This window comes from Ranitomeya imitator, chromosome 10 (assembly GCF_032444005.1).
Source record: "Ranitomeya imitator isolate aRanImi1 chromosome 10, aRanImi1.pri, whole genome shotgun sequence".
NCBI lineage: Eukaryota > Metazoa > Chordata > Amphibia > Anura > Dendrobatidae > Ranitomeya > Ranitomeya imitator.
In genome coordinates this window covers 97639913-97664241 of record NC_091291.1, presented here as the reverse complement: position 1 = coordinate 97664241, position 24329 = coordinate 97639913, and the positions used below count along the sequence as shown (strand labels likewise).

The 24329-nt window shown below is 44.5% G+C and overlaps 1 protein-coding gene across 1 annotated transcript in view; it reads left to right on the top strand.

Moving 5' to 3' along the window:
• Window positions 1–23058, top strand: part of VAMP3 (vesicle associated membrane protein 3) — a 36656-nt gene extending 13598 nt beyond the window's left edge. Inside the window, exons 2-5 of the mRNA XM_069741593.1 lie at window positions 12369–12444; window positions 17314–17472; window positions 17713–17764; window positions 18908–23058. Of these exons, the coding sequence (XP_069597694.1) occupies window positions 12369–12444; window positions 17314–17472; window positions 17713–17764; window positions 18908–18924 (304 nt within the window). The 3' untranslated portion in view covers window positions 18925–23058. The remainder of the gene's footprint in view (window positions 1–12368; window positions 12445–17313; window positions 17473–17712; window positions 17765–18907) is intronic.
• Window positions 23059–24329: the final 1271 nt, after the last annotated feature.

The following is a 24329-nucleotide window of genomic DNA, read 5'->3' as shown; positions in this document are numbered from 1 at the left end:
TCTGGGCAAATATTGACTTTGCAAGTACAGTAATTGCTGTTAAGCTGATCACTATGACATTCAGGAGTATATGCAAATTGCCATTAGAAAAAATGAAGCAGTAGATTTTGGAAAAAATATTTGTCTCATTCTCAAAATTTTTGTCCATGACTGTAGACTATCTCATAGCTCAGGGGGTCTGGTCAGACAGCTTAAAGGGTGTATCTTCCAACATGATGGAACTTCTTGCAGTCAAGTTCACCCTCTTAGAATTCATAAATCCTTTTCACTCCCAACATGTCAGTCATGTCATACAACAAAGTGGTGGTAGCATATCTGAATCACCAGGGGGGTACCCTTTCCTGTCCCCTAATGGAAGTAACAAAATCAATCTTCCAGATAGCTGGAAAAAAAATTTCAGTCCCTGACAGGCCTTCACATAAAAGGTGTAGACAATCACAGAGAGGACTTCCTGAGTCGGTCCTGCCTCAAACAAGGGGAATGGGAACTAAATCAGGCTATATTCAACCAGATCTCGGAGAGATGTGGAATACCTCATATAGACCTCTGCAAACTATCTGAACAAAAAGGTAGACACATTTTGTTCCATAACTCCTCTGGGGAACCCAGTAGCATTGGACACATTTCTGATCCCGTGGGACCACCAACTAGCTTATGCTTTTCCCCCACTAGTTCTAATTCCAGCAGTCCTGAGGAAAATTTGGGAAGACAGAGCTTGTGTAATACTGATGGCTCCATTTTGGCCAAAAAGACCATGGTTTGCATGGATGAGGAGGATGTCCGTCTCCATCCCCTGGGTACTTCCGGATATTCCAGATCTCCTCATCCAGGGACCAGTACAACACCCCCAGGCTGCAAATTTACACTTGACAGCCTGGAATTTGAAAGGGGACTATTAGAACACAGAGGGTTTTCATCAGGGCTAATATCTACCCTACTACAAAGTAGAAAGCCAGTAACAACTAAACAATATGGAAAAATCTGGAACAAATTCCTTTCATCCTCATGTGCCACAATAAGTGAAAAAATTCCGCTGAATGCCATTCTGGAGTTCCTACAAAAGGGGTTACAAAGGGGTCTGGCCACGAGCACCCTAAAAGTACATATAGCAGCTTTAGGGGTGCTGTTTAACTGCGACTTGGCAGGGAACCTTTGGGTTTCTAGGTTTGTCAGAGCAGCAGGGAGGTCAAGACCTCTGACCTCACGCAGTATCCCTCAGTGGGATCTAAATCTAGTCCTTACGGCCCAGACTAAACCTCCCTTCGAACCCTTAGCAGATATCCCATTAAAAATCTTCTCTTAACTTCACTATTGGTCGCCCTCACCTCAGCACGTAGGGTTAGTGAAATGCAAGCTTTATCTGTCAACCCTCCTTTCACTCAAATCCTGGACGACAGGATAGTCCTCAAAACTTCCCGATTCCATAGAGCTCAGGAGATATCCCTTCCCTCCTTTTGCCCTAACCCCAAAAACGAGCAGGAAGAATCCTTACACACATTGGACGTTAGGAGATGCTTGATACACTACATGGAAGCCACTAGGGAGTGTAAGGAGGATGGATCTCTTTTTATCTGTTTCCAGGGTCCCGTAAGGGGAAGAAAGCATCAAAAAGCACCATAGCAAGATGGATCAGAGATGCCATCAGCCTATCGTACTCATCAAGTGGGGTACCAATTCCGGGAGAAATCAGAGCACACGCAACGAGAGCCATAGCGACCTTCTGGGCGGAGAGGGCCGGTGCTTCAATTGATGAGATATGTAGAGCTGCTACCTGGTCTTCACCCTCTACATTCTATAAGCACTATAGATTGGACCTTATTTCTTCCTCAGATCTCACCTTTGGGGAAAGGGTTCTGGAAGCGGTGGTCCCTCCCTAAATGTACAGTCTCTGCAATTCTCTCCGTGGTGCCATCATGGGGGACAGAGAAATACCGTTATCGGTAAGTAACTAGTTACTTACTGATAACGGTATTTCTCTGAGCCTATGATGGCACCCGTACATTCCCTCTCTTCACATAAGAGTGCGCACATTGATAGAATGTACCGATGCTAAACACCTAAGTAAAGAGTCAGGCGGTATCTTGGCTAAAGTCTTCAAGTAACGTTGATTTACATTGTTTTTAACTTAAGCCCCCATCATGCTGTGTAAGCAACTGATGTGGGAGAGTGGTCCCGCCTTTTTACCTGTAGGTTTCCTGTCCTTGGTGGGCGGATCCCCTCTCTCCGTGGTGCCGTCATGGGGGACAGAGAAATACCGTTATCGGTAAGTAACTACAATTTTTGCTTCCACCGAGCTGTATGAGGGTTTGTTCTTTGCAGGACGAGTTGTAATTTTGAATGACATCCATTCATTTTATCAGGTGAAGCACTGGAAGAAATTTTTTTTAAAAAATGTATTTACCATGGTCAGTGTTACCATTTAGTGAAATTGACAATATGATTCTACATCCCAAATATGCATAACGTTTTTTTTTGTTTGTTTTTTTTTTTTAAGTGGTGGTAGTTGACGAGTGATGGCTGATTTAAATCAGCCATCATCTGCCTGGAAAGAATTAGTCAAGGACACGACATATGATATAAATGTATGTTGTGAAAGGCTTAGAGAGGACATATTGTGGTTTTATAAATTGCCTGTAATGTGCTTGATCAGTGATATGGTAATTTAATCTGTGCTAATTTACATCCATTTTATTTATATATTTTTTGCCCAATTTACCTTTCTGAATCAAAGTTTCCACAACTTTATTTTCAGGCTGAGCACCATGTATGAAAGCGGTGGTGATCTGTGTAAACATTACTCTTTAATGAGATGTCAGATGGCTGAATGATTGTGATGAGCGGTGACGTATTAGCCCAGTTTGGCTGTTGGTGGATTACACTGACCAGATATGTTCAATGGAAAAACTAAATATATTTTTTGGGAATATTTATGAAAAAAATAAATTGTTCGTAGCTGAAGTTCAAAGTTTCAGACAATGATGGTCTGTTCTCAAAACAAGACTTATTTATTGAACGTTGATTTATGGCTAAGATCGTCTGTTCTCATTGACTTTAATCTACACGGTCTTGTAGTACCTCAAACGTATCAGTGGCTTGTGCCAATTTTTTTTTCTAGCTTTGCCTGAAGTTGCTCCCAAATATGAAGACCATTTGTCACGTAATGTTACATTATAGCCATCTTTTATTTATTTTTTTTATAAGAGACAGTTTAGACACAGGATTAAAGGGAACCTGTCACCCCGAAAATCCCGGGTGAGGTAATCCCACCGGCATCAGGGGCTTATCTACAGCATTCTGTAATGCTGTAGATAAGCCCCCGATGTTACCTGAAAAGGGAGAAAAAGACATTAGATTATACTCACCCAGGGGCGGTCCCGCTGCTGGTCAGGTCGGATGGGCGTCTCCGGTCCGCTGCGGCGCCTCCTATCTTCTTTCCATGACGTCCTCTTCTGATCTTCAGCCACGGCTCCGGCGCAGGCGTACTTTGCTCTGCCCTCTTGAGGGCAGAGGATAGTACTGCAGTGCGCAGGCGCCGGAAAGGTCAGAGGCCCGGCGCCTGCGCACTGCAGTACTTTGTCTGCCCTCAACAGGGCAGACAAAGTACGCCTGCGCCGGAGCCGTGGCTGAAGATCAGAAGAGGACGTCTTGTAATGAAGATGGGAGGCGCCGCAGCGGACCGGAGACACCAATCCGACCTGACCAGCAGCGGGACCGCCCCTGGGTGAGTATAATCTAACGTCTTTTTCTCCCTTTTCAGGTAACATCGGGGGCTTATCTACAGTATTACAGAATGCTGTAGATAAGCCCCTGATGCCGGTGGGATTACCTCACCCGGGATTTTCGGGGTGACGGGTTCCCTTTAAAGTTAGATGCAGATTTGTTCCAGAATTTTGCAATAAAAGGGCATTTATATTGCAGTGGTTCAACTTGAATAACCAGGTGTTATCTCCACCGCAGCAGTCATCGATAATCCCTAGCAGCATTAAAACTTGTCCATCAAAGTCTAGGACAGAAATCCGCAACTTCTGGTTCAACCGTGGCCGCAGGGATTTTGTATGAAAAGTACTGAATACGCTGTTCTTGCCAGTAGGTGTGTATTTGTTGCTTCTCACTAGAGGGCAGTAGTGCTCAATTCTGCATATATTTTTATATGACAGTTCAATGATGTCCCAGCACAAGCAGTTATGGGAAACTTCCCCATGGAAACACAATACAAATGGAAAGAAAGGAATCTTAATGGATTATTTTGTGAAGATCCATCCTGTTTATACATTCATCTGCATGGCTACCATGGCCATCGACCTGCTAGCCCAGTGATTGTTGCCTCTGGGGCACTCGCAATAGTCCACACTCTTAGTGCTAGGACCAGTTTTGTGGCCTCCTTTCCATCCGCCTCACAATGTGCCCCAGATATTTGTATTCGCCCTCAGTTATAAATCCTAATTCTCTGCCTCGGGTTCACTCGTCAGTCACCAGCCTGGGATTGTCTGTACTGAAGCACATTGCGGGTTGTGGTTAAATGTTTGTTCCTGGTGTGAACACGTGGATTCTGGAGGGATCGGCCAAGAGATGAAGTAACTTCCCTGTAGAACAGGCTGCACTGTGCTTGGCCTTGTTTCTGAGGATGAATAACTCCTCTGCACATTACATAATGACAGCAGTGATGTGTATACTCCTGTACAGGTACACAGTCGCGCTCACCGTTGCGTGCGGTTGCGCTCCTGTACCGTTGCGCGCAGTTCTGCTGCATGTAGCGCCGGAGCAGCACAGCAACATTCCCTAACTTTTGTCGGCCCACTCCATGCGCACGTGTCCTCACTGCACTTAGGTACAATTAAAGGGAGTCAGTCACCAGGCATTTACTAGCTAACCTGAGAGCGACATAAAGGGGAGACGGAGACCCTGATTGCAGCAATGTCATTGGGCTGGTTACTGTAGTTTTGATCTGCTGATAAAATCACTGTTTAATCACTAGAGCTCAGAGGCGCCATATTGGAGTTCAGATTTCGCTGGAATGGTTTGAGGGTGCCATGTCACATTGGTAACAGCTGAACCCCCCCCATAAGTGACCACACTTTACAAACTACACTACTAGATGAATTCATCTAGGGGTGCAGTTATATTGGCACCATGGGTGTGTCACATAACTTTATACCATTGAGTGGTGAAAGAAGAATCACATTTTTACCACAAGTGTTTTAGCCCAAGTTGAACTTTTGTAAGTGTTAATGGGAATAAATGGACATCTCATTTTGTGTAATTTTTCATGAGTGCACCAATACCCTACATATGTTCGGAAAATGCTTTCCCCCAACCCCCCCCCCCCCCCCCTTCCCCTTTCCCCATGACAGCACATCTCAGGGAATCCGCCCAGTCGTGCTGTCATGGGTTCCGGAAAAAACGGCTGCCGGTCAGTAACCTTGGTGTTTCTGGCCCAGTGTGAAGCTCAGAATGGAAGAAGTGCCATATTATAGTGCACAGTTTATGGCTTGCAGGTGCCATGACCCACTGGGAGAGCCCCTGAGGTGCCAGAACAGCAGAAATCCACGCACACGCACGTGTGACCCCATTTTACAAACTACACCTCTGAATGAATTCATCTAGGGGTGCAGTGATCATATTGACACCGCTGGCGTCACTGAATTTTATACCATTGGGCAGTGAAGAAAAAATAATTGTTTGCTACAGAAATCTTGTTTTTGCCCCATATTTTATATTTTTTGCACTGATAAATGGATAAAAATGGCACCAAAATTTGTTCCACAATTTTTGCTGAACGTGGCAATACCCATATGTGGCTGCACAATACTTCTAAGCCATGCGGTGAGACTGGAGGGACGGGGCGCTATTTGCCTCTTGGAGAACAAATTATCGTAGCACAATTTGTGGACGCCTAAATGCCAGTACAGCAGAATTCCCCCTCAAGTGACCCATTCTGTAAATGACACCTCTACAGGTGTAGTGACTATTTTGACTCCATGGATGTTTTTCTGTAACAAGCAGCAGTGGATGTTGCTGAGTGTAAATTGCAAATCTGCTGTTATAGGGGGGCGCGTCATTCAAACGCCACATGTTGCCCCACCAATATGACTGTTAAGGATCACCTAGCTAGATACCCCATGGCACACCTTGTCTTCAATGGGATCTACTTTTTGACTTGCTCACCAGCGAGATCCGATCTGGATTCAAATTGTGTACATCACCAGAGAATACCGTGAAATTGTTCCTATTTATTTTGTCTGCTAAGTTCAATGTTATTATAACAGTGTGTAATGAGATTAACCTCATTACACCTCATATATACTGGTGGTTATCTATATGCATCATTGTATGTCTGTGGTTTTAGCCAGAGTTATTTCATATACTCGTTCTACCTTGCTGATCTCCCCTGTCTATCGATTTGTAGTCATTTATACAATCCTAAATAGTTTTAATAAAAAATTAAAAATGTGGGGCAACTCTCTGATAACCAGCCAAGGTAGGACATCTGTGTGCTGATATCAAGCTGGGCAGGGCTGTGGTAACTGGGTGCATCCCAGCCTAAAAATACAAGCCCGCAACTGCCCCCGAATGGGCACAATACCTTATATCTGCCAATTCTGGTGCTTTTATCTGCCTCTTCTCGATTTATCCTGTTGCAGTGACAATCTGGATAAATGATCAAAAATTACAGCTTGCATCAAACCCTGTGGTCAGTAATGGAGGTGTCTATCGGACATCCCCATTCTGTCTTCTTTTTTTTTTTTTTTTTTTTTTTATCACGAAGATAGCCGCACTCAAAAAATCATATCTTTAGTAAAGAGAGATATATTTCAATCGCAAAAAAAATAAATTTCCCGCAGTCAGGTCAAATCAGAAAGGCAAAGGTAACCTTTTCCTATCGCCACGACAGCACCCATACGAGAGAGGTGATCCGCCCACCATCTGGACAGGAACCTACAGGATTTAAAGGGGCGGTCCCCCTCACCACTCCAGTTTGGGTTCCTGTCCGGATGGTAGGACCCTGCAGGATGTCTCTTACCCAGGTCCACCAGGCCTCTGCGCGGTATCCTTGAGAACGGCAGAATCGGGGACTCTGGAAGCAGCGTCGGGGGTGTTCTTTTTCAGACCCCTCCTCGTCTGGCCGTACGGATGCGATCCCAGGGGTCGGGCAGTGCCGCCCTGGGTCGCGTGAGCGCGGCTGGCTCAGCGTCCCTTCATACCGATGACCCGGAAGTGGAAGGTAGGACTTCCGGGGGAGGCTGGGGGAGGAGGCGCGGCTGCTGGTATTAAGCGGCAGAGGCTGCAGAGCAACGTGCGGCAAAGAAATGTCCTCGGTTGCGGACACAGAGCACCTTCAGGTGGAGGTGCCTGACCAGCGCAAGCCTTAGAAGAAGAGGCTCCCCTTCGTGCATCAGATCTCAGAGCAGTTATAAGGGAGGAAATTGATTGTTCCCTTAGAAGCAGTCGGCATGAGAGATCCAGGGAAGTATCACCAGGATCCAGTCCGTTGTTGCAGGAAGGTGAATGCTCACGTTCATCATCACCGTCCTCTTCGGACGAAGAAGGGAGACCTTGTTTTTCAGTAGATGGAATGGACGTACTGGTTAAGGCAGTTCGCACAACCATGGGGGTTGTAGAGAACAAGGAGCCAAGGTCAACCCAGGACTTAATGTTTGCAGGGTTGTGCCAGAGAAGCCGTAAATCGTTTCCTGTGGTAGATACTGTGAAGGACCTTATTAAGCGTGAGTGGGACAAACAGGATAAGGGTTTCCTACCATCATCAGCAAAGAGAAGGTACCCTTTTGATGATAAAGTCCTAGCAGAGTGGGTGAAAATACCTAAAGTGGATGCGGCTGTGGCCTCCACATCTAAATCAGGCACCTTACCACTGGAGGATGTAGGTCTTCTGAAAGACCCTTCGGATAGGAAAGCAGACATGTTTCTTAAAAAAGTTTGGGAAGCATCGTCAGGTGCTTTTAAACCAGCAATCGCAGGTACCTGCACAGCCAGATCAGTTATGGTCTGGGTAGCCCAGCTGGAGGAGCAGCTTAAAACTAAAATACCTCGTGATAAGTTGCTGGATTCACTGTCCCAGATTCGGGATGGTGTGGCGTATTTGGCGGATGCCTCGGTGGATTCCTTGAAACTGGCGGCCAGATCAGCAGGACTTTCAAATGCTGCCCGGCGGGCTTTATGGCTTAAAACCTGGAAAGGAGACGCACAGGCTAGAGCTAAACTATGTACCATTCCATGCAGGGGTGAGTACTTATTTGGCCCGGTGCTAGATGACATCCTAGCTAAGGCTGAGGATAGGAATAGAGGTTTTCCTAAAGTGTTCAATCCCACCTTTAGGAATACCTTCAAGAGACGCTTCCCGTACCGGAGACCCTACTCAGCCCGAAATTGGGAGGCGCCAGAGCCGAAGAAGAGAAGTTCAGACTTCAATACATCATCTTCCTCAAGACGTAGGCGAAACTATCGTTAATTCAAATCTTCCTGTAGGGGGCAGACTAAAACATTTCTATACTCAGTGGGCCAGGATAACTTCCAGTAATTGCATCCTGGGTATAATTAGGTCAGGATTGAGATTAGAGTTCCGGGAAAAACCTTCAAATTATTATATATTGACTGCCCCTGGTTCCTTAGACCAACAGAAGGCCCTGGAAAAAGAGATTCAGACACTGAGACAGAAAGAAGTTATTGTAGAGGTTCCAAAAGAGCAGGAGGGGGAAGGATTCTATTCCCCTTTATTTTTAATCTCCAAACCTGATGGTTCCTTTCGAACCATCATAAATTTACGGAAACTGAACAAATTCCTACAATACCATGCTTTTAAGATGGAATCAATTAAATCAGCGACTAAACTTCTTTTTCCCAGGTGTTATGACAGTCCTGGATCTAAAAGATGCGTACTACCATCTGCCCATTCACGAAGATCACCAACGGTTCCTCAGAATGGCGGTGTGCTTAAACAATCAGGTCAGGCACTTTCAGTTTACGGCAATGCCATTTGGATTATCTATGGCGCCAAGAGTGTTTACTAAAGTCATTGCGGAAGTAATGGCTCATATCAGAGAACAGGATACATTAGTTATACCCTACTTGGATGACTTCCTAGTAGTGGGTAATTCGTTTGTTCAGTGTAAAGATCGCCTAAACTGTATAATATCTTCCCTACAGGACCTAGGTTGGCTGGTCAACTTAGAGAAGTCAAAACTAAACCCATCAACAAATCAGATTTTCCTGGGTATTTTGCTAAATTCAGAACATCAGCTGTGTTTTCTTCCAGAGGAAAAGAAGCAGAAGATTATACACAAAGTCAGGGCTGTGATAAAGAAACCGGATCTGACCTTAAGAGACGCAATGTCCCTATTGGGATCGTTAACATCATGCATACCGGCTGTTCAGTGGGCTCAATTCCACACTCGGATATTGCAAGCCCAGGTCCTGGATACAGAGAGGAGTCTTCAAGGTCACTTAAGCGGAAGACTCAAGCTATCTACCACCACTCTAAAAAGTCTAGAATGGTGGCTAAATATGGAACATCTGGCAAAAGGGGTACATTGGGAAATAGTTCCAGACAACACGGTCACAACCGATGCCAGTCCAATAGGATGGGGAGCTCACATAGGAGAGGTTTGGGCTCAAGGACAATGGTCTCGCTTAGAGGCCCAAAGATCCTCAAATTGGAAGGAGCTTATGGCAGTAAAAAATACCCTGCTCAGATGGCTACCGTTCCTGCGGGGCTCGCATGTAAGAGTTCAGTCGGACAACACGACAGTGGTCGCATATCTCAACCATCAGGGAGGAACGAGGTCAAAGTCTCTGATGATCACCACCGCAGACATATTCAGCATAGCCGAAGCTCATTTTCATTCTCTTTCAGCGGTTCACATACGAGGAGAACACAACATAGAGGCAGATTACCTCAGCCGTCATTCTCTGCGTCAGGGAGAGTGGGTCCTAAATCGGCTAGTTTTCAAACAGATAGTGGGTCTCTGGGGGTTACCTGTTATAGATCTGTTTGCTACGAGGGAAAACAGACAAACCAAGAAGTTTGCATCCCTTCGGGTAGCGGACAAACCTTCTGTAGTAGACTCCCTTCAGATTCATTGGGATTTCCCTCTAGCCTACGCATTTCCCCCACTGTCTGATCCCTCTAGTTCTCAGGAAGATCAGGAAGGAGGGGGCGAGAGTAATCCTAATTGCCCCCTTCTGGCCCAGAAGGGCATGGTTCTCCTTACTCAGGGCAATGTCCGTGACCGACCCCTGGGTGTTGCCGGTGAGTCCGGAACTCCTTTCTCAGGGTCCATTTCGTTATCCGAATGTGGAATCTCTGCATTTGACGGCATGGAATTTGAGAGGGAATTATTAAAAAGGAGGGGTTTTTCTGACGCTTTAATATCTACCCTTTTAAGTAGCCGGAAAGAAGTCACTACTAAAATTTACTGTAAAATCGGGAAAAAATTCCTTGCCTTTTATCAACAGCCCTTTACGGATAAAATTCCAATTCCGGCTATTCTGGAATTCTTGCAGAAAGGCCGAGAATTGGGTTTGGCGGTAAATACCCTTAGAGTTCAGGTATCTGCCCTGGGGGCATTATACAATAGCAATGTGGCAGGAAATAGATGGGTATCTAGATTCATGAGAGCTATGGAACGTAGTAACCCTGTACATATTGTTAGATTACCGCCATGGGATCTAAATTTGGTTTTGGATGCTTTAACAGAACCCCCCTTTGAGCCATTAGATTCTGTCTCCATTAAAAATTTAACTTTAAAGACGGCTCTGCTAGTGGCCTTGACTTCTGCTAGAAGAGTGAGTGATATGCAAGCGTTGTCGGTAGACCCTCCTTATCTAATGGTCTTTCAGGATAGGTTAGTTTTAAAACCGGATCCAGCATATCTGCCAAAGGTAGCTTCTAAATTCCATAGAAGTCAAGAAATATATTTACCATCATTTTGTGATAATCCAGTTTCAGCAGAGGAGCAGAAATGTCATATGCTAGACGTTAGAAGAGCAGTATTACAATACCTGCACAAAACAGAACCTTGGAGGCAGAGTAGGGCTCTGTTTGTTTCCTTTCAGAATCCAAGGAAGGGGGCGAGTGTAACAAAGGGCTCTATTGCCAGATGGATCAGAGATGCGATATGCCTTGCCTATACTGCCAAAGGTCAAATTCCACCAGAAGGCATCAAGGCCCACTCCACCCGAGCCATGGCCTCATCCTGGGCGGAGAGAACGGACGTCTCCATAGACGTGATATGTAAGGCGGCAACATGGTCATCTCCTTCCACCTTTTATAATCATTACCGTCTTGATCTATCATGTAAGGCCAATTTAGACTTTGGCCGTTCAGTACTTAGTGCTGTAGTCCCTCCCAGGTGATTGGTCTTTTAAAGTCTCTCGTATGGGTGCTGTCGTGGCGATAGGAAAACCGGTTTTTACGTACCGGTAATAGGATTTTACAGAGTCCACGACAGCACCCGCACATTCCCCCCCGTAGTTAATCACTGGTTTCCTGCACTCTATTGGAAGGTGTGCTTTTAATTGTCACTCTAGAGGGTGATGGTATTTAGTAATGTTTAAGTATTTATGATTGTGTACTAACTCAATGGCGGTGTCCCTTATACTCTGAAACACAAACTGGAGTGGTGAGGGGGACCGCCCCTTTAAATCCTGTAGGTTCCTGTCCAGATGGTGGGCGGATCCCCTCTCTCGTATGGGTGCTGTCGTGGACTCTGTAAAATCCTATTACCGGTACGTAAAAACCGGTTTCTACCCCATCTTGGGTCTTTTTCAAACCTTGCTCATATGGAAGGTCATGAAGAGAAATTGTGCACAAATGGTGCAAGAATCCCGTTAGGGGCTTGCGATGCGTGTTGAGGTGGCTGCGGTGGAGCCATCTACCTCAACATGTGATGCACCAATTCTGGGGTGGCTTTGGGCTTTGAAGAGCCCAATAACCAGGGACCTTTCCAGCCAGATAATATAAGCCCACAGCTGTCTGCTTTACCTTTGCTGGTTATCAAAAAAATTGGGAGGCCCATGTCCTCTTTTTAAATTATTAGTTTAATGTACTTTAACCTATACATGGCACAAATTATATCTCACGGATATCTATCCATCTACCCCATATTGTTCAATGTACCCCATATCTATCTAGCATACCAAAGAGACAAAAAACAAGTGAGCTGAGGAGTGGGATTCTTGTAGAAATTGGGCTGCGTGAAAGCCTGAACAAACACGGACTGTGGGAACAGACCCAAATTGGGCTTTTATTTCTGTGCAGATATAATGAGATGTCTTATCATTGCTGGAATAACATTGATTTGAGACCTATTCCTAAACAATTGCCTTTCTAATCCTTCCTCTGGTTCTTTCAGGTCGTCCTCTGCAGCGCCCGGCGATGCTGCGAGCAGTAACAGACGCCTCCAGCAGACGCAGGCTCAGGTCAATGAGGTGAGCAGCCCGTTATCTGCTAACCAATACGTTGCCCCCTCTCCTGCCATGTAGAGCGGTCACGTGTACAAGCTGCAGGACACCGGTCTCTTTTTTTTTTTTTTTTATTTATTTATTTTTTTTTCTCCTTTTGTAACCTGTCCAATATCGTCATCCTATCCAATTTACTCTAAAGTGGTGAGGCTGACACAGAAGGGTTAATTTTCCTGATGTAGACTTTAGATCCCTATTATTTTAGTCGGTTGTTTGTGCTATGAAGAGGGTAGTGGCTTCGTGACACTGTATCTCCGCGGCGGTGTTCACAGACCTACATCTGAACTAACGCTTTGTCACGCATCATTCAAAGCAAAGGCTCGTCAGATAATTCATGCAAAGAACTGGTTTCCGGCAAACATCTATTTTTGGCTGTCTTTTGTATTAGTGGAAAAAAAAAATGTCAATGGCTTGCTACGTGTCCACTCAAGCCCCTTCTGTGGAAATAAACTTGCATCCCGCAGCTCCAAATTACTCTCCTTCCTTTCTTGTTACCAATTCCTCAAGCTGCGCTTCAGCTGATCACATCGATGTGGAGGTCGGAGATGTTTGAATGGTGTATTTTCCCATTCAGAATTTTCAAAATGAGATTTGCAGAATTTTTTTTTTTTTTCAACAGAATGAAACCCTTGACACAAGTAGGCCATCAAGACATGTTTAGTTTGTATTTTCTTTTCTTCTGGTTCTAGTGCATGACATCAATTTTGTGGCTCCACATGGGGATTATTTATTTTTATAGCACCATAAATCCATGGTGCTGTACATATGAAAGGGGTTAGATACTGAATTATGGATATCTTTTACAGTAAACAAACTTAGTGACAGACTGGTACAGAGGGGAGAGGACCCTGTCCTTGCGGACTTACATTCTACGGGATAATGGGGAAGAAACAGAAGGCTGGGGGTGCAGCAGCTCTGGTGATGGTGAGGCGGCAGCTCGGGTGGTTGGCGAGGCGGCAGAATGGTTATTGCGGTCTGTAGGCGGTCCTGAAGAGATCGGTTTTCAGGTTCCATCTGAAGGATCCGAGGGTGGTGGATAGTTGGACGTGTTGAGGTGTGGAATTCCAGAGGATGGGGGATATTCTGGAGAAATCTTGGAAGCGGTTGTGTGACGACAAACGAATAAGTGTGGAGGAGAGTAGGATGTCTTGGGAGGATCGAAGTTTACATGAGGGAAGATATTGGGAGATTAGTTCAGAGATATAGGGAGGGGACAAGTTGTGGATGGCTTTGTAGATCAATGTTAGTATAGTTTGAACTGGATTGGTTGGGGAATTGGGAGCCAGTGGAGGGATTTGAAGAGGGGAGAAACGGGAGGAGCGAGGTGGAAAATAAAGATTATTATTAGCCGGGCAGCAGAGTTGAGGACAGACTGGAGTGGTGCAAGAAAGTTAGTGGGGAGGCCACAGAGGAGGGTGTTGCAGTAATCGAGGTGGGAGATGATGAGGGCATGCAAAAGAGTTTTAGTAGATTGAGGGCTGAGGAAGGGATGGATTCTGGCAATATATTTGAGTTGGAGGCGACAGGAGGTGGCAAGAGTTTGGACGTGCGGTTTGAAGGACAGGGCAGAGTTGAGTTACTCAGAGGCAGCTGATTTCAGGTGTGGGAGAGAGCGTGATGCCGTTTAGTTTTAGGAAGAGAGAGTTGAAGGAGTATATGGCTGATGGACACTCCAGGATTCTTGACAGCAGAGAGGTGACTTCTGGGCCAGAGAGGTAGATCTGAGTGTCATCCGCATACAGGTGGTACTGGAAGCCATGGGACTTTGAGTTGTCCTAGGCCAAGGGTATAGATGGAAAAAAGTAGTGGCCCCAGGACAGAATCTTGAGGAGACACCAACAGAGAGGGGACGGGATGAGGAGGTGGTTTGAGAGTGGGAAACGCTAAATGTGCGGTCGGAAAGGTATGAGACATCCAGGACAGGGCAAAGTTTTTTATGCCAATGGAAGAAAATCTGTAGCAGTAGGCAGTGGTCGACTGTCGAAGGCAGGGGACAGGTCGAGAAGGAGGATGGAGAACAGTCTGTTGGCTTTAGCTTGTAAGAAATTAGTAATTTTGGTCAGGGCAGTTTCGGAGGAGTGGTGGGGGTGGAAGCCAGATTGGAGGTTGTCAAGGAGAGAGTTAGATGAGAGGTGGGAGGAAAGTTGACCATGGACATGCTGCTCAAGGAGTTTTGAAGCAAATGGGAGCAGTGATATGGGGCGATAGCTGGGCATAGCAGTTGGGTCAAGATTTGTTTTTTTAGGATGGGTGTGATGGTGGCATGTTTGAAGGAAGGTACCAGAAGATAGCGATAGGTTGAAGAGATGGGTTAGGGCTGGAATGAGCATGTTAGTGAGGTTGGGGAGCAGGTGGGAAGGGATGGGGTCAAGTGCACAGGTGGTGAGCTCTTTCAGTAATGTTGGAGAGGGAGGTTATTAGGGAAGGGCAGATGTCTGGTATATGGAGTGGTTGGGGTGGTGGAACAGTAAAGGTTTGCCCTGTTTGGTTGATCTTTTTTTTTTTTTTTTTTTTTTTTTTTTTTTTTAAGTAGGTGGCAAAGTCCTTGGAAGAGAAGAGGGGAGTTGGAGGTGGCAGTGGTGGGCAGAGGAGAGTTAAATGTGCTGAACAGTTGTTTTGGATTGTAGGATAATGAAGATACAAAGTGTATGAACTAGGTCTTTTTAGCAGAGGTGAGGGCTAATTTGAAGGCAAGTGTAGCTTGTTTGAAAGCGGTGAAGTCATCTGGCAGGTTTTTTTTTTTTTTTTCTTCCAATGCCGCTCCACGACCCTGGATGCTTGTCGAAGTTTTTTGGTGAGATTGTTGTGCCAGGGTTGCCTATTGATTCCTCGCGCTTTGCCATGCATGAGGGGCGACTAAGTCTATGGCTGATGTGAGGGTGGCGTTATAGAAAGCGGTGGCGCGGTCTGTCGTGGAGTGAAGATATGGAGGACAGAGGTGGGAGAGTCTGTAAATGTCTAGGTGTACAAGGTTTCTGTGAGGATGTGGTAGTCAATGGACGGGGGTGTGTGAAGAGGACAAGGATTAGATGGTGGTCAGATAGGGGGAAGGGAGAGGTGGTGAGATTAGATATGGAATAGAGGCGGGTGAAGATGAGGTCTAGTGTATGTCCGTCTGTGTGGGTGGCTGTGGAGGACCACTGAGTAAGTCCAAAGGATGAAGTAAGGGACAGGAGTTTGGAGGCTGCTGGTTGGTGGGTGTCTGTAGGGATATTAGTCACCCATGATGATGGTGGGGATGTCAGCAGAGAGAAATTGAAGAAGCCAGATGGAGAATTGGTCAATGAAGGCAGTGGCTGAGCCCGGTGGTCGGTATATGACGGCCATTTGAAGATTAGAGGGGGGAGTAGATGTGGACAGAGTGAACCTCGAAAGAAGGGAGGATAAGGGAGGGTGGGGGTTGGATAGGGTTGAAGGAGCAGTTTTTAGAAAGAAAGAAACCCACTCCTCCGCCATGTCTGTTGCCAGAGTGAGGAGTATGGGTAAATTGGAGGCCACCGTAACTCAGTGCAGCAGGGGAGGCAATGTCATCGGGCGTCAACCAGGTCTCAGTGAAGGCCAGGAAGGAAAGGTTGCGAAAAGTAGATTGTGGATCACGTGGAGCTTGTTGCAGACCGAGCTGGCATTCCAAAGTGCCCCAAAGAGAGGAAGCAGGGGGGTGGGGGTCAGTGACACAGATTTTAAGTGTGAGGGATTGTGGCAGTTTCTCTTAGTTTGTGAAGGATAGGGGTGAGGATTAGTGGGATGTATACAGGATTGGGGGGTATGTCGCCAGCCGTAATAAGGAGCAGAGAAAGGGAAAGCAAGTGGGTGAAGGAGTGATCGGCTTATATAATATTTTAGTAGGAGAGGTCTGAGGTTGAGCAGGTCTGGAGATGAAGCGAGGTGATGGTTATTTGGTTTGAGGGTGTAGGTGTTTCAGGCTAGCGAAGGAGTGAGGATTAGTGGAGCAATAACTGTGAGGGCAAATGTGAGCATGGTTAAAGAGCAGGGGAAGAAAAGAAAGGCTAGTAAAATTAGAATATAGTGTTTATTCTTACCTTCTGACCGATTTCTGGACTATTTCTGGTATATTTCTGATGTTACACTTAAAAGATATCACACTTCAAATGATGTCGCAGCTGACCAAGGTCATATCTGTCCTGCTCCATTCAACTTATACCATTCATCGGATGAATGAAAAATCCTAATTGTGTATTGTCCTTTTATATTCAATACATTTCTTCCTGGCCTGTATACCTACTACTTATTGTTTGCAACTATTTGTATGTAATACATTACAGCTCGTCATATAAATTCGTGAGGGCGGAGGGCACCGCTGAATATATCTGTTGGGGCTCACCGTTGACTTGTAAACATGGCAACTAAACCCATAGAGAAAGATCAAGTCCACACGGAAGGGAGCACCACAACCATATGTAAAAAAATACAAAATCTTACAGCCCGTCGTCCCACCCCCCAATCCATATTTTTTATGTACCGTATTTGTGTTTTGTTTTTTAATGCGTGGCTAATTAACAAAATTTTTTGAACAGATCTTTGGTCTGCTACTGGCCTTTATGTAATTTCTTCTGACCTCTCATTAATAGCCTACACTTGGCATAGGCCAATAATTTCCGATTTGTGGGGGATCCAACTATGCCGACCCAAAAGTTCAAATGTATGGGAAGATCTGCAAATTAGTTGTTCATGAGTATTTGGTGACAGCTGTCACTTTTATGGCCAGCTCAAGCCTGTATGTGGCCTTTTTCTAGCTCTATTCTGTACACTCCATGTTTTTGCGTTCTTCTAAATATCATTCCTTTTCAATCTGTTTGTTTTCTTTGAAACCTTTAGGTGGTTGACATAATGAGAGTCAATGTAGACAAAGTCCTGGAGAGAGACCAGAAACTTTCCGACCTGGACGATCGCGCAGATGCTCTGCAGGCTGGAGCTTCACAGTTCGAAACCAGTGCAGGCAAACTGAAGAGGAAGTACTGGTGGAAGAACTGCAAGGTGACGATGTCTTCTCCAGGCCATGTACAGCCTCTATAGTCGGCAGTGGCTGTGAATTGTACACCGTACAATAGTAGAGGGGGGATGCAGCAAACTATATCCCACCAGTTCTTGGTGGAAAGCGTCACTGCACGCAGTAAATCTTCTGTTTGGTAGGGAGGGTGGTCCTACAGTCAGGATGGCATGGTTCATGTGTTAAGAAGCCGATGACTGATCCACCATAATTGCTTCTCTCTACAGATGTGGGCAATATTAATTGCAGTAATTGTGATCATCATCATAATTATCATTGGTAAGTACCTCTCACTGTCTTGAATTTTAGATTATCCCTTTTGTAACCTCCAATACGACGTAAATTGACCTGGGAGATAAGTGAATAGCCTCTCCCGACGAATGAAAATGGAGCAATTGTACACTATGGCGGACACCCTGCTGCATCACTTACCATCGGTGTTGGCACCAACCTCTTAGAGGCCATTGTCAATAGTAAATACAGATTCTAGATGGGGATTAAAGAGGGAGACCCCCACTCTGTTAACAATCGGCATCCTTAGATTAGAATTGTGTGGTCCTGATAGCTGCCATGTCAATTCACGGCCAAATAATGGCCTAAGAGGCTGTCTGCTTTAGTGAGCTGTTCAGAAGTTAGCAACTTTTAGGTGGTGAAAATAACATTTTTCATTCCTGTTGTGCCACTTTACATTGATTCCTGAAAAGCACCTGAAGGGTTAATAAAATACCTGACAGCAGCTTTGAATTTGAGGGGTGCCGTTTTTAAAATGGGATCAATTTGGGGGTTTACCAAAATAGAGGTGCCTTCAAAGTTGCTTCAAAACTGAATCTGATCCCTAAAAACAAGTTTAAAAAAATAAATAAAAAAAATTCCTTGAAAAATTGCTGTTAACAAAATAAAAGAACATTTTACAGATGGCGCTGATGTATTGTGGACATGGGGTAAATGTAAACCATTTTGTATGGTATCTGGAATTAAAGGGATACTAGACAGTTTGACAGTTGCTATTGTTTAGAAATGTTTGTCCAACTTCTGTTTCGTGTTTAGTCATTTAAAAATATATTGACCTAAATTTACCATTATCATAAAATGTGTCACAAACAAATGAATTCACTGGGATATGTTGAAACATTGCAGAGTTATTGCCACATAAAGTGACATCAAATTTGAAAAAATATGTCCAGTTCAGTAAGGGGTTAAAGCTGGTTTCCTCTAATGGCTGCAGGTTCTGGATTGGACATGTTTGGTGATCCGAGGTTCTCACCATGTATTAGTATTGTACGTCCACTGCTCCCCTCCGGTTTCATTCTCATGCCTCTGGGAATATGTTCAGAGGACCCAAGAGTTAGTGAACAGTCCTATTCCTCTGCTGCATCTGTATGTGTGATGACTGGGCTAATGCTTGTCCCTGATTCCTTGCAGTGTGGAGCGTGTCCTGATGTCCTGACACTGGCAGATGTCGGCTGAAGCTGGCTCACGTGACGCTGCAGTTCACCACATCCAATCTGCTGTAACCAAGAGTTTATATTCTGAAATCCAAGTCTTTTATTAGCTTAGATCTTTGTTCTTGTTTTTTTTTTTTTTTTTAACCTCCTTCTTGTTCAGAGTTAAGTGCCTTTACTGTTATACCGTACACTCCTTAAAGGGGTTGTCCAATACTTGGACAAACGCTTATTGATCTAAATGTTTGAACCCCACCCCCCAATGACATAAAAAAGCTACTCTCCTCCTGTGCCGGCACCATTCCTGCAGTGTGTGTTGGCATTTGCGCTCCCTTGGTTCTCATGCAGTTGTTGTGATACGTGACCCTGGCGCCCAATCAATGCTGACGTCACTGTCGCCACCTGTTATAATGACCAGGAAGTCTGGGCTGCAGCTGGTCGGACTACCTCTTCATATTCAAGTCAACCAAAGGCGGGGACAGTGATTCCAGTGCTGATTGACCGCCGGATTCACATGTCACAACGCCCACGCGAGAGACCGAGAGTGCCGAAACTGGGAACGACGCCGGCGTGGGAGGGGAGTATAGGCTTTGTTTTATCGGTGCCAAGCGTAGGGTATGAAGTTGTCCAAGTAGTGGACAACTCCTTTAATTTAGATATTATTGGGGACATTCTGCACATTTGCAAGATCTCAACACAACTTAAGGTCGACCACTTGTCATCCTTTGATTGTACGTATTGGTTTTCTTTAATGCTTTGGAGTCCATGAGTTTTTTTTTTTTTTTTTTTTTTAGTTTTCTCTTCAGTCAATAATCACCTGGAGTCAAGTATTTAACCTGTAATATGAAATCTAAAAAGAGCCTTAATAAAGTTTTCTTGGAGTTCTTTAGAGCCAGAAAAGAAAAATATCAAAGTGGGATTTGTACTTCTGGCTCTGGTTCCAAAAAAAGTCTGCATCTGATTCCAGTCTAGAAAGGACCCGGTGGCTCTCCTGCCTGGTCTGTCTTGATGCATACTTGTATTCCTCATGAAACCCGTAGGAACTTCACTTAGAGCTCTGCATTGTGGTGTTTCCTATATTTATCCTTATTAATTGGTGATACCATTACTTTCGCGAAGAACAGGTGTTGATACTGTCTGCACTATTCACACATTGTGTGCAGGTGCATGCCATATCAACAGAGGAAATTGTATTCTATTTCCAGGAGGAATAACCGTGGAACAGCACAATGCAGAGGTGTAATACATACTCTTCCGAATTGTCATTTCATGGGGAACTGAAGTATATTCTAAACTGCCATGTCGGGAGAACTTACCGCTCCTTGTAAAGCTCCCCAACCTGTCACAACTTCAGGGATGGCTTTGTATTTACCTTGTTCTGTATGAGGGGCTCAAACTGTTGTAACCCTAGAGTTCCCAATATGCCTGACTATCAGTAACCTGGAGCCTCACAGGGTGCAGCATGTCCTGTCCTGATCCTTAGAAGTGCCTTTTCCTGATCTAAGCGGCCTCCTCACTCGTCTTGCTCTCGTGCTTTGGCTATACCACGACAATTGGATCGGTGGCTTGTCCCAAGTATACGCAGAGTAGTTACTGATGACCTGTTGAATGATGCTGCTGTACCAGTAGCTGATGAAATATGGGTTAGGTAATGCTATAGTCTGCGGCGATGCATATTCCCAATGTCCACTACTAGCGGTGTTATACCTGCTGAGTGACTACACGCTTTATAGTGTTCTGCTCCTATGCAGACTACGCCAATGTAAACCTGCCACCTTTCCCTTAAACCATTTGAAACTTCAGGGAGAAATCCAATGTTCTTGCATGTTGTGTGCCATTCTTATTGATCCCTAGTGCCTTATTGCTACATCAGGCGTCAGCCAGAATAGTAGCTCTCCGCTGATTTAATGATGGGTGAAGTTGTGTTTTTTTGTTTTTTTTTAATCTCTATTGTATTGTAGTCATCTTTTTACCTGTTTATCTGAGATTGGGTGAAGTGCAGGGAATGTTTGGGACAAAGTGGGTCATTTGATGTCCATTAAGAGATTTAAAGGGGTTTACCAGTCTAATACACTGACCAGGCCTGCACCTGTATGAGCAGGGCTTGATCAAGATGGGTTTTGAGTAGTCATGAGCGAATATGCTCGTTACTCGAGATTTCCCGAGCATGCTCGGGGGTCCTCCTAGTATTTTTTTTTTTTTATGCTTGGAAATTTAGTTTTTCTTGCCACAGCTGAATGATTTACATCTGTTGCCAGCATAAGTACATGTGGGGGTTGCCTGGTTGCTATTGAATCCCCACATGTACTTCTGCTGGCTAACAGATGTAAATCATTCAGCTGCGGCAATAAAAACTAAATCTCCGAGTACTTACAAACACTTGGAGGACACCCGAGGACGCTCAGGAAATCTCGAGTAACGAGTATATTCACTCATCACTGGTTATGAGCTTTTGGATCTAAAAATTAACAGCAAGCAGAGTGCTTAAAAATGGCAAAATGCAAACACTACTATGAAATACATAGCTTTTCATTACATACAGATTCGTTTAACATGCCTATATAGTGGTTTGAGCTCCATTTTTCTGACCGTTTTAGTCCCCCACATGATTAAAAGGATATCTCCTGAAGACAGCACCGGTCATAAAACACATTAGGACATATTTTATATATGGCCCAGACAACACCCTAAATGTTATCAGAAAAATGAACAAATAGCCCGTAAGATCAGGTAGCCAAGATCTATCCTGCCTTTATGATCTGTGGGAACTGGAAAACCACATCGAATAATGAGTGCGTAAAGGTTTAAATACAGCAGCACCCAATCTCCAACAAATGTTTTGTTTGTTTTTTTCATTGCTATCTTCTACCATGTGGAGCCCATGATTTCCATGAAAAGGCCAACCTAGACCAGAGGGGACAACACATGTCTATTAGGAAAGTTTAGTGCCAACTACTTCACCCTTTCAGGCTCTAAGTTGATATTTCGGTAATGGTCAATTTTGGGTGATTATTTTTATTTTTTTTCCTTTCTGATTAAATTTAGAGATTTAATTCTGCTGCACATGGGTACGGGGTTAACAAATAAGTAATAAATGTCCAGTTCGGTCATTTGTAGAAGGGCTTCAGCCAAAAAATATTTTTTGTAAATGGCTAAACCTGAACACAATAAATCCTTCGTGTTACTTGAACTGTTTTTCTGAATGCAGCTTTCTGAAATCGTGAGATCACTTCCAATGTGACATCTTTGAAGCCCACAGGAAAGCGATCATTGCCTACTGTGGACATTTTGATAAAGGGCTTCTGTGGCCGGTCGCCTTCATTCCTGCAAAAATATATCCACTATTTCCAAAGCTGCCTACAAATGCTAAATGTTACGGGTTAGAACAGATTGTTGGATTGTTTTTTCTGATTTTTCTTTGGCCAAACGTCAGATACACATGATGCAGTTACGACCATTGACTTCTGTGGGGCAGTCATCAATAACTAAACCTCATGGATTTATTGTGCCACTTTTCTCCAGCCATTATAGGATGCCGAGATTACCAGTGTCACTTCCCAGTGTTATGACGATGTTACTGTACAAAAGTAGTTGTATGAGATTAGAACAGGGGTCTGCTGCAGTTTTCCCTCCTAGTCAGGTGAGAGCTGCAATAGCAGGCAAAGCCTATGATTTGGAACTTCAGAGCAAAGTCTTGCAAAAATTATTGCTTCATTTATATTTTTCCAAAATGTGCCAATAGTGCCTTGCTATGGTAAAGGATGCTGATACTCCTGTTTACACATGTAGAGCTGAATCCTTATACTGTTTGCATCCTAAATGTATTTTTCAGCGAGAATAGTGGCTTTTACCATTGTGCCAGGACTTGCATCCACATCCAGTGTGCCACCTGATGACTTGGGGCACTCAAAGGTTTGTTAGTCCATCCTGTGCCCAACTTAGAAGACGCATCATACAAAGGTGTTATGTAGCCTTTTTAATATTTATATAAAAAATTATATGCTTGGATATTTTTCTGTATGTTCGTAAGTGGAGGTTAATTTTGATGACAAGTTTTTAAACCTGTAGTAGATGTACAGTTGTCATGATTTCGCACTACTGCATCGTAATAAAGTCACTTTCTGCAGCTTGTTCTTGGCTATGTTTTCTTTACCACTTGCAAAGACAAATGCTAAAATGTCTCCTGTATAGCGGTGTAATGGTAAAAGGGTCACCCTTTCCTGTAAGGGGGATATAGGTACACCATTACACCACTGCCAGCAGCAAAAACATTCAATATGTGGATCATTCCCTTTAAAAAGGAATCTATCACCAGGTTTGTGCTGACGACCGCATTAGGTCCTGACTGACATGCTGATTTTTTAGCAATCTATCCATAGCATCGTTTTTTTTTTTGTTTTTTTTTTAATTTACAGTTCATGGAGAGCATGACACATCTCAATGGTACAAAAAAGCTCAGGACACCTCTATTCAAGACACTCAAACCACGGTCACGCGGTCAGTATTTGGGTCAGTATTTTACCTCAGTATTTGTAAGCCAAAACCAGGAGTGGAACAATCTGAGGAAAAGTATAATAGAAACATATCACCACTTCTGTATTTATCACCCACTCCTGGTTTTGGCTTACAAATACTGAGGTAAAATACTGAACTTGTGCACATGGCCTTAACTGGAATAAGTCACCCCCCATTTGTGTGTGTAGCTAACATGGGCATACAGGTTGTATAAAGCTGAAACTAGGCATACCTGTATGCTTCCTTGTTCATTAAATATTATAATTTATTTATTTTTCGTTTGCTCTTCCAAGCTATGGGGCGTATGCTGCCTGGAAGAGAAGACTGCCTCCTCCCCCGCTTGCCGTTGACATCAGGTGTGTGGCCAGGAATCCCGTGCCTGCACATTCTGCCTGCCATCTCTCCTGTGTAGTGATGAGCGAATATACTCGTTGCTCGGGTAATCCGAGTATTTGTTAGTGCTCAGTGATTTAGTTTGACGCAGCTGAATGATTTACGGCTGCTAGCCAGGCTGAGTACATGTGGGGGTTGCCTGGTTGCTAGGGAATCCTCACAAGTACTCAGGCTGTCTAGTAGCCGCAAATCATGCAGCTGAGGTGAAGAAAACTAAATCTCCGAGCAGTCACAAATACTCAGAGACCCCCAGAGCAACGAGTACACTTGCTCATCTTTAATCCTGTGCAGTGTTACGTCCTACTCAGGGTAGTGACTTCAATTCTCGTGTGCTGGAGTCACTGTCACTTTTGGTCGCAGTGTTCTCCGGTGCTCTGAAACGTTCCACGCCACCTACAATAAAGCTGGCAGATGCAGGAATGTTTCCATTGTTCTGTTTTTTTTATACATTTTAGGCACTACAGTCCTGTTTCTGCTTCATGTACTATGTTATG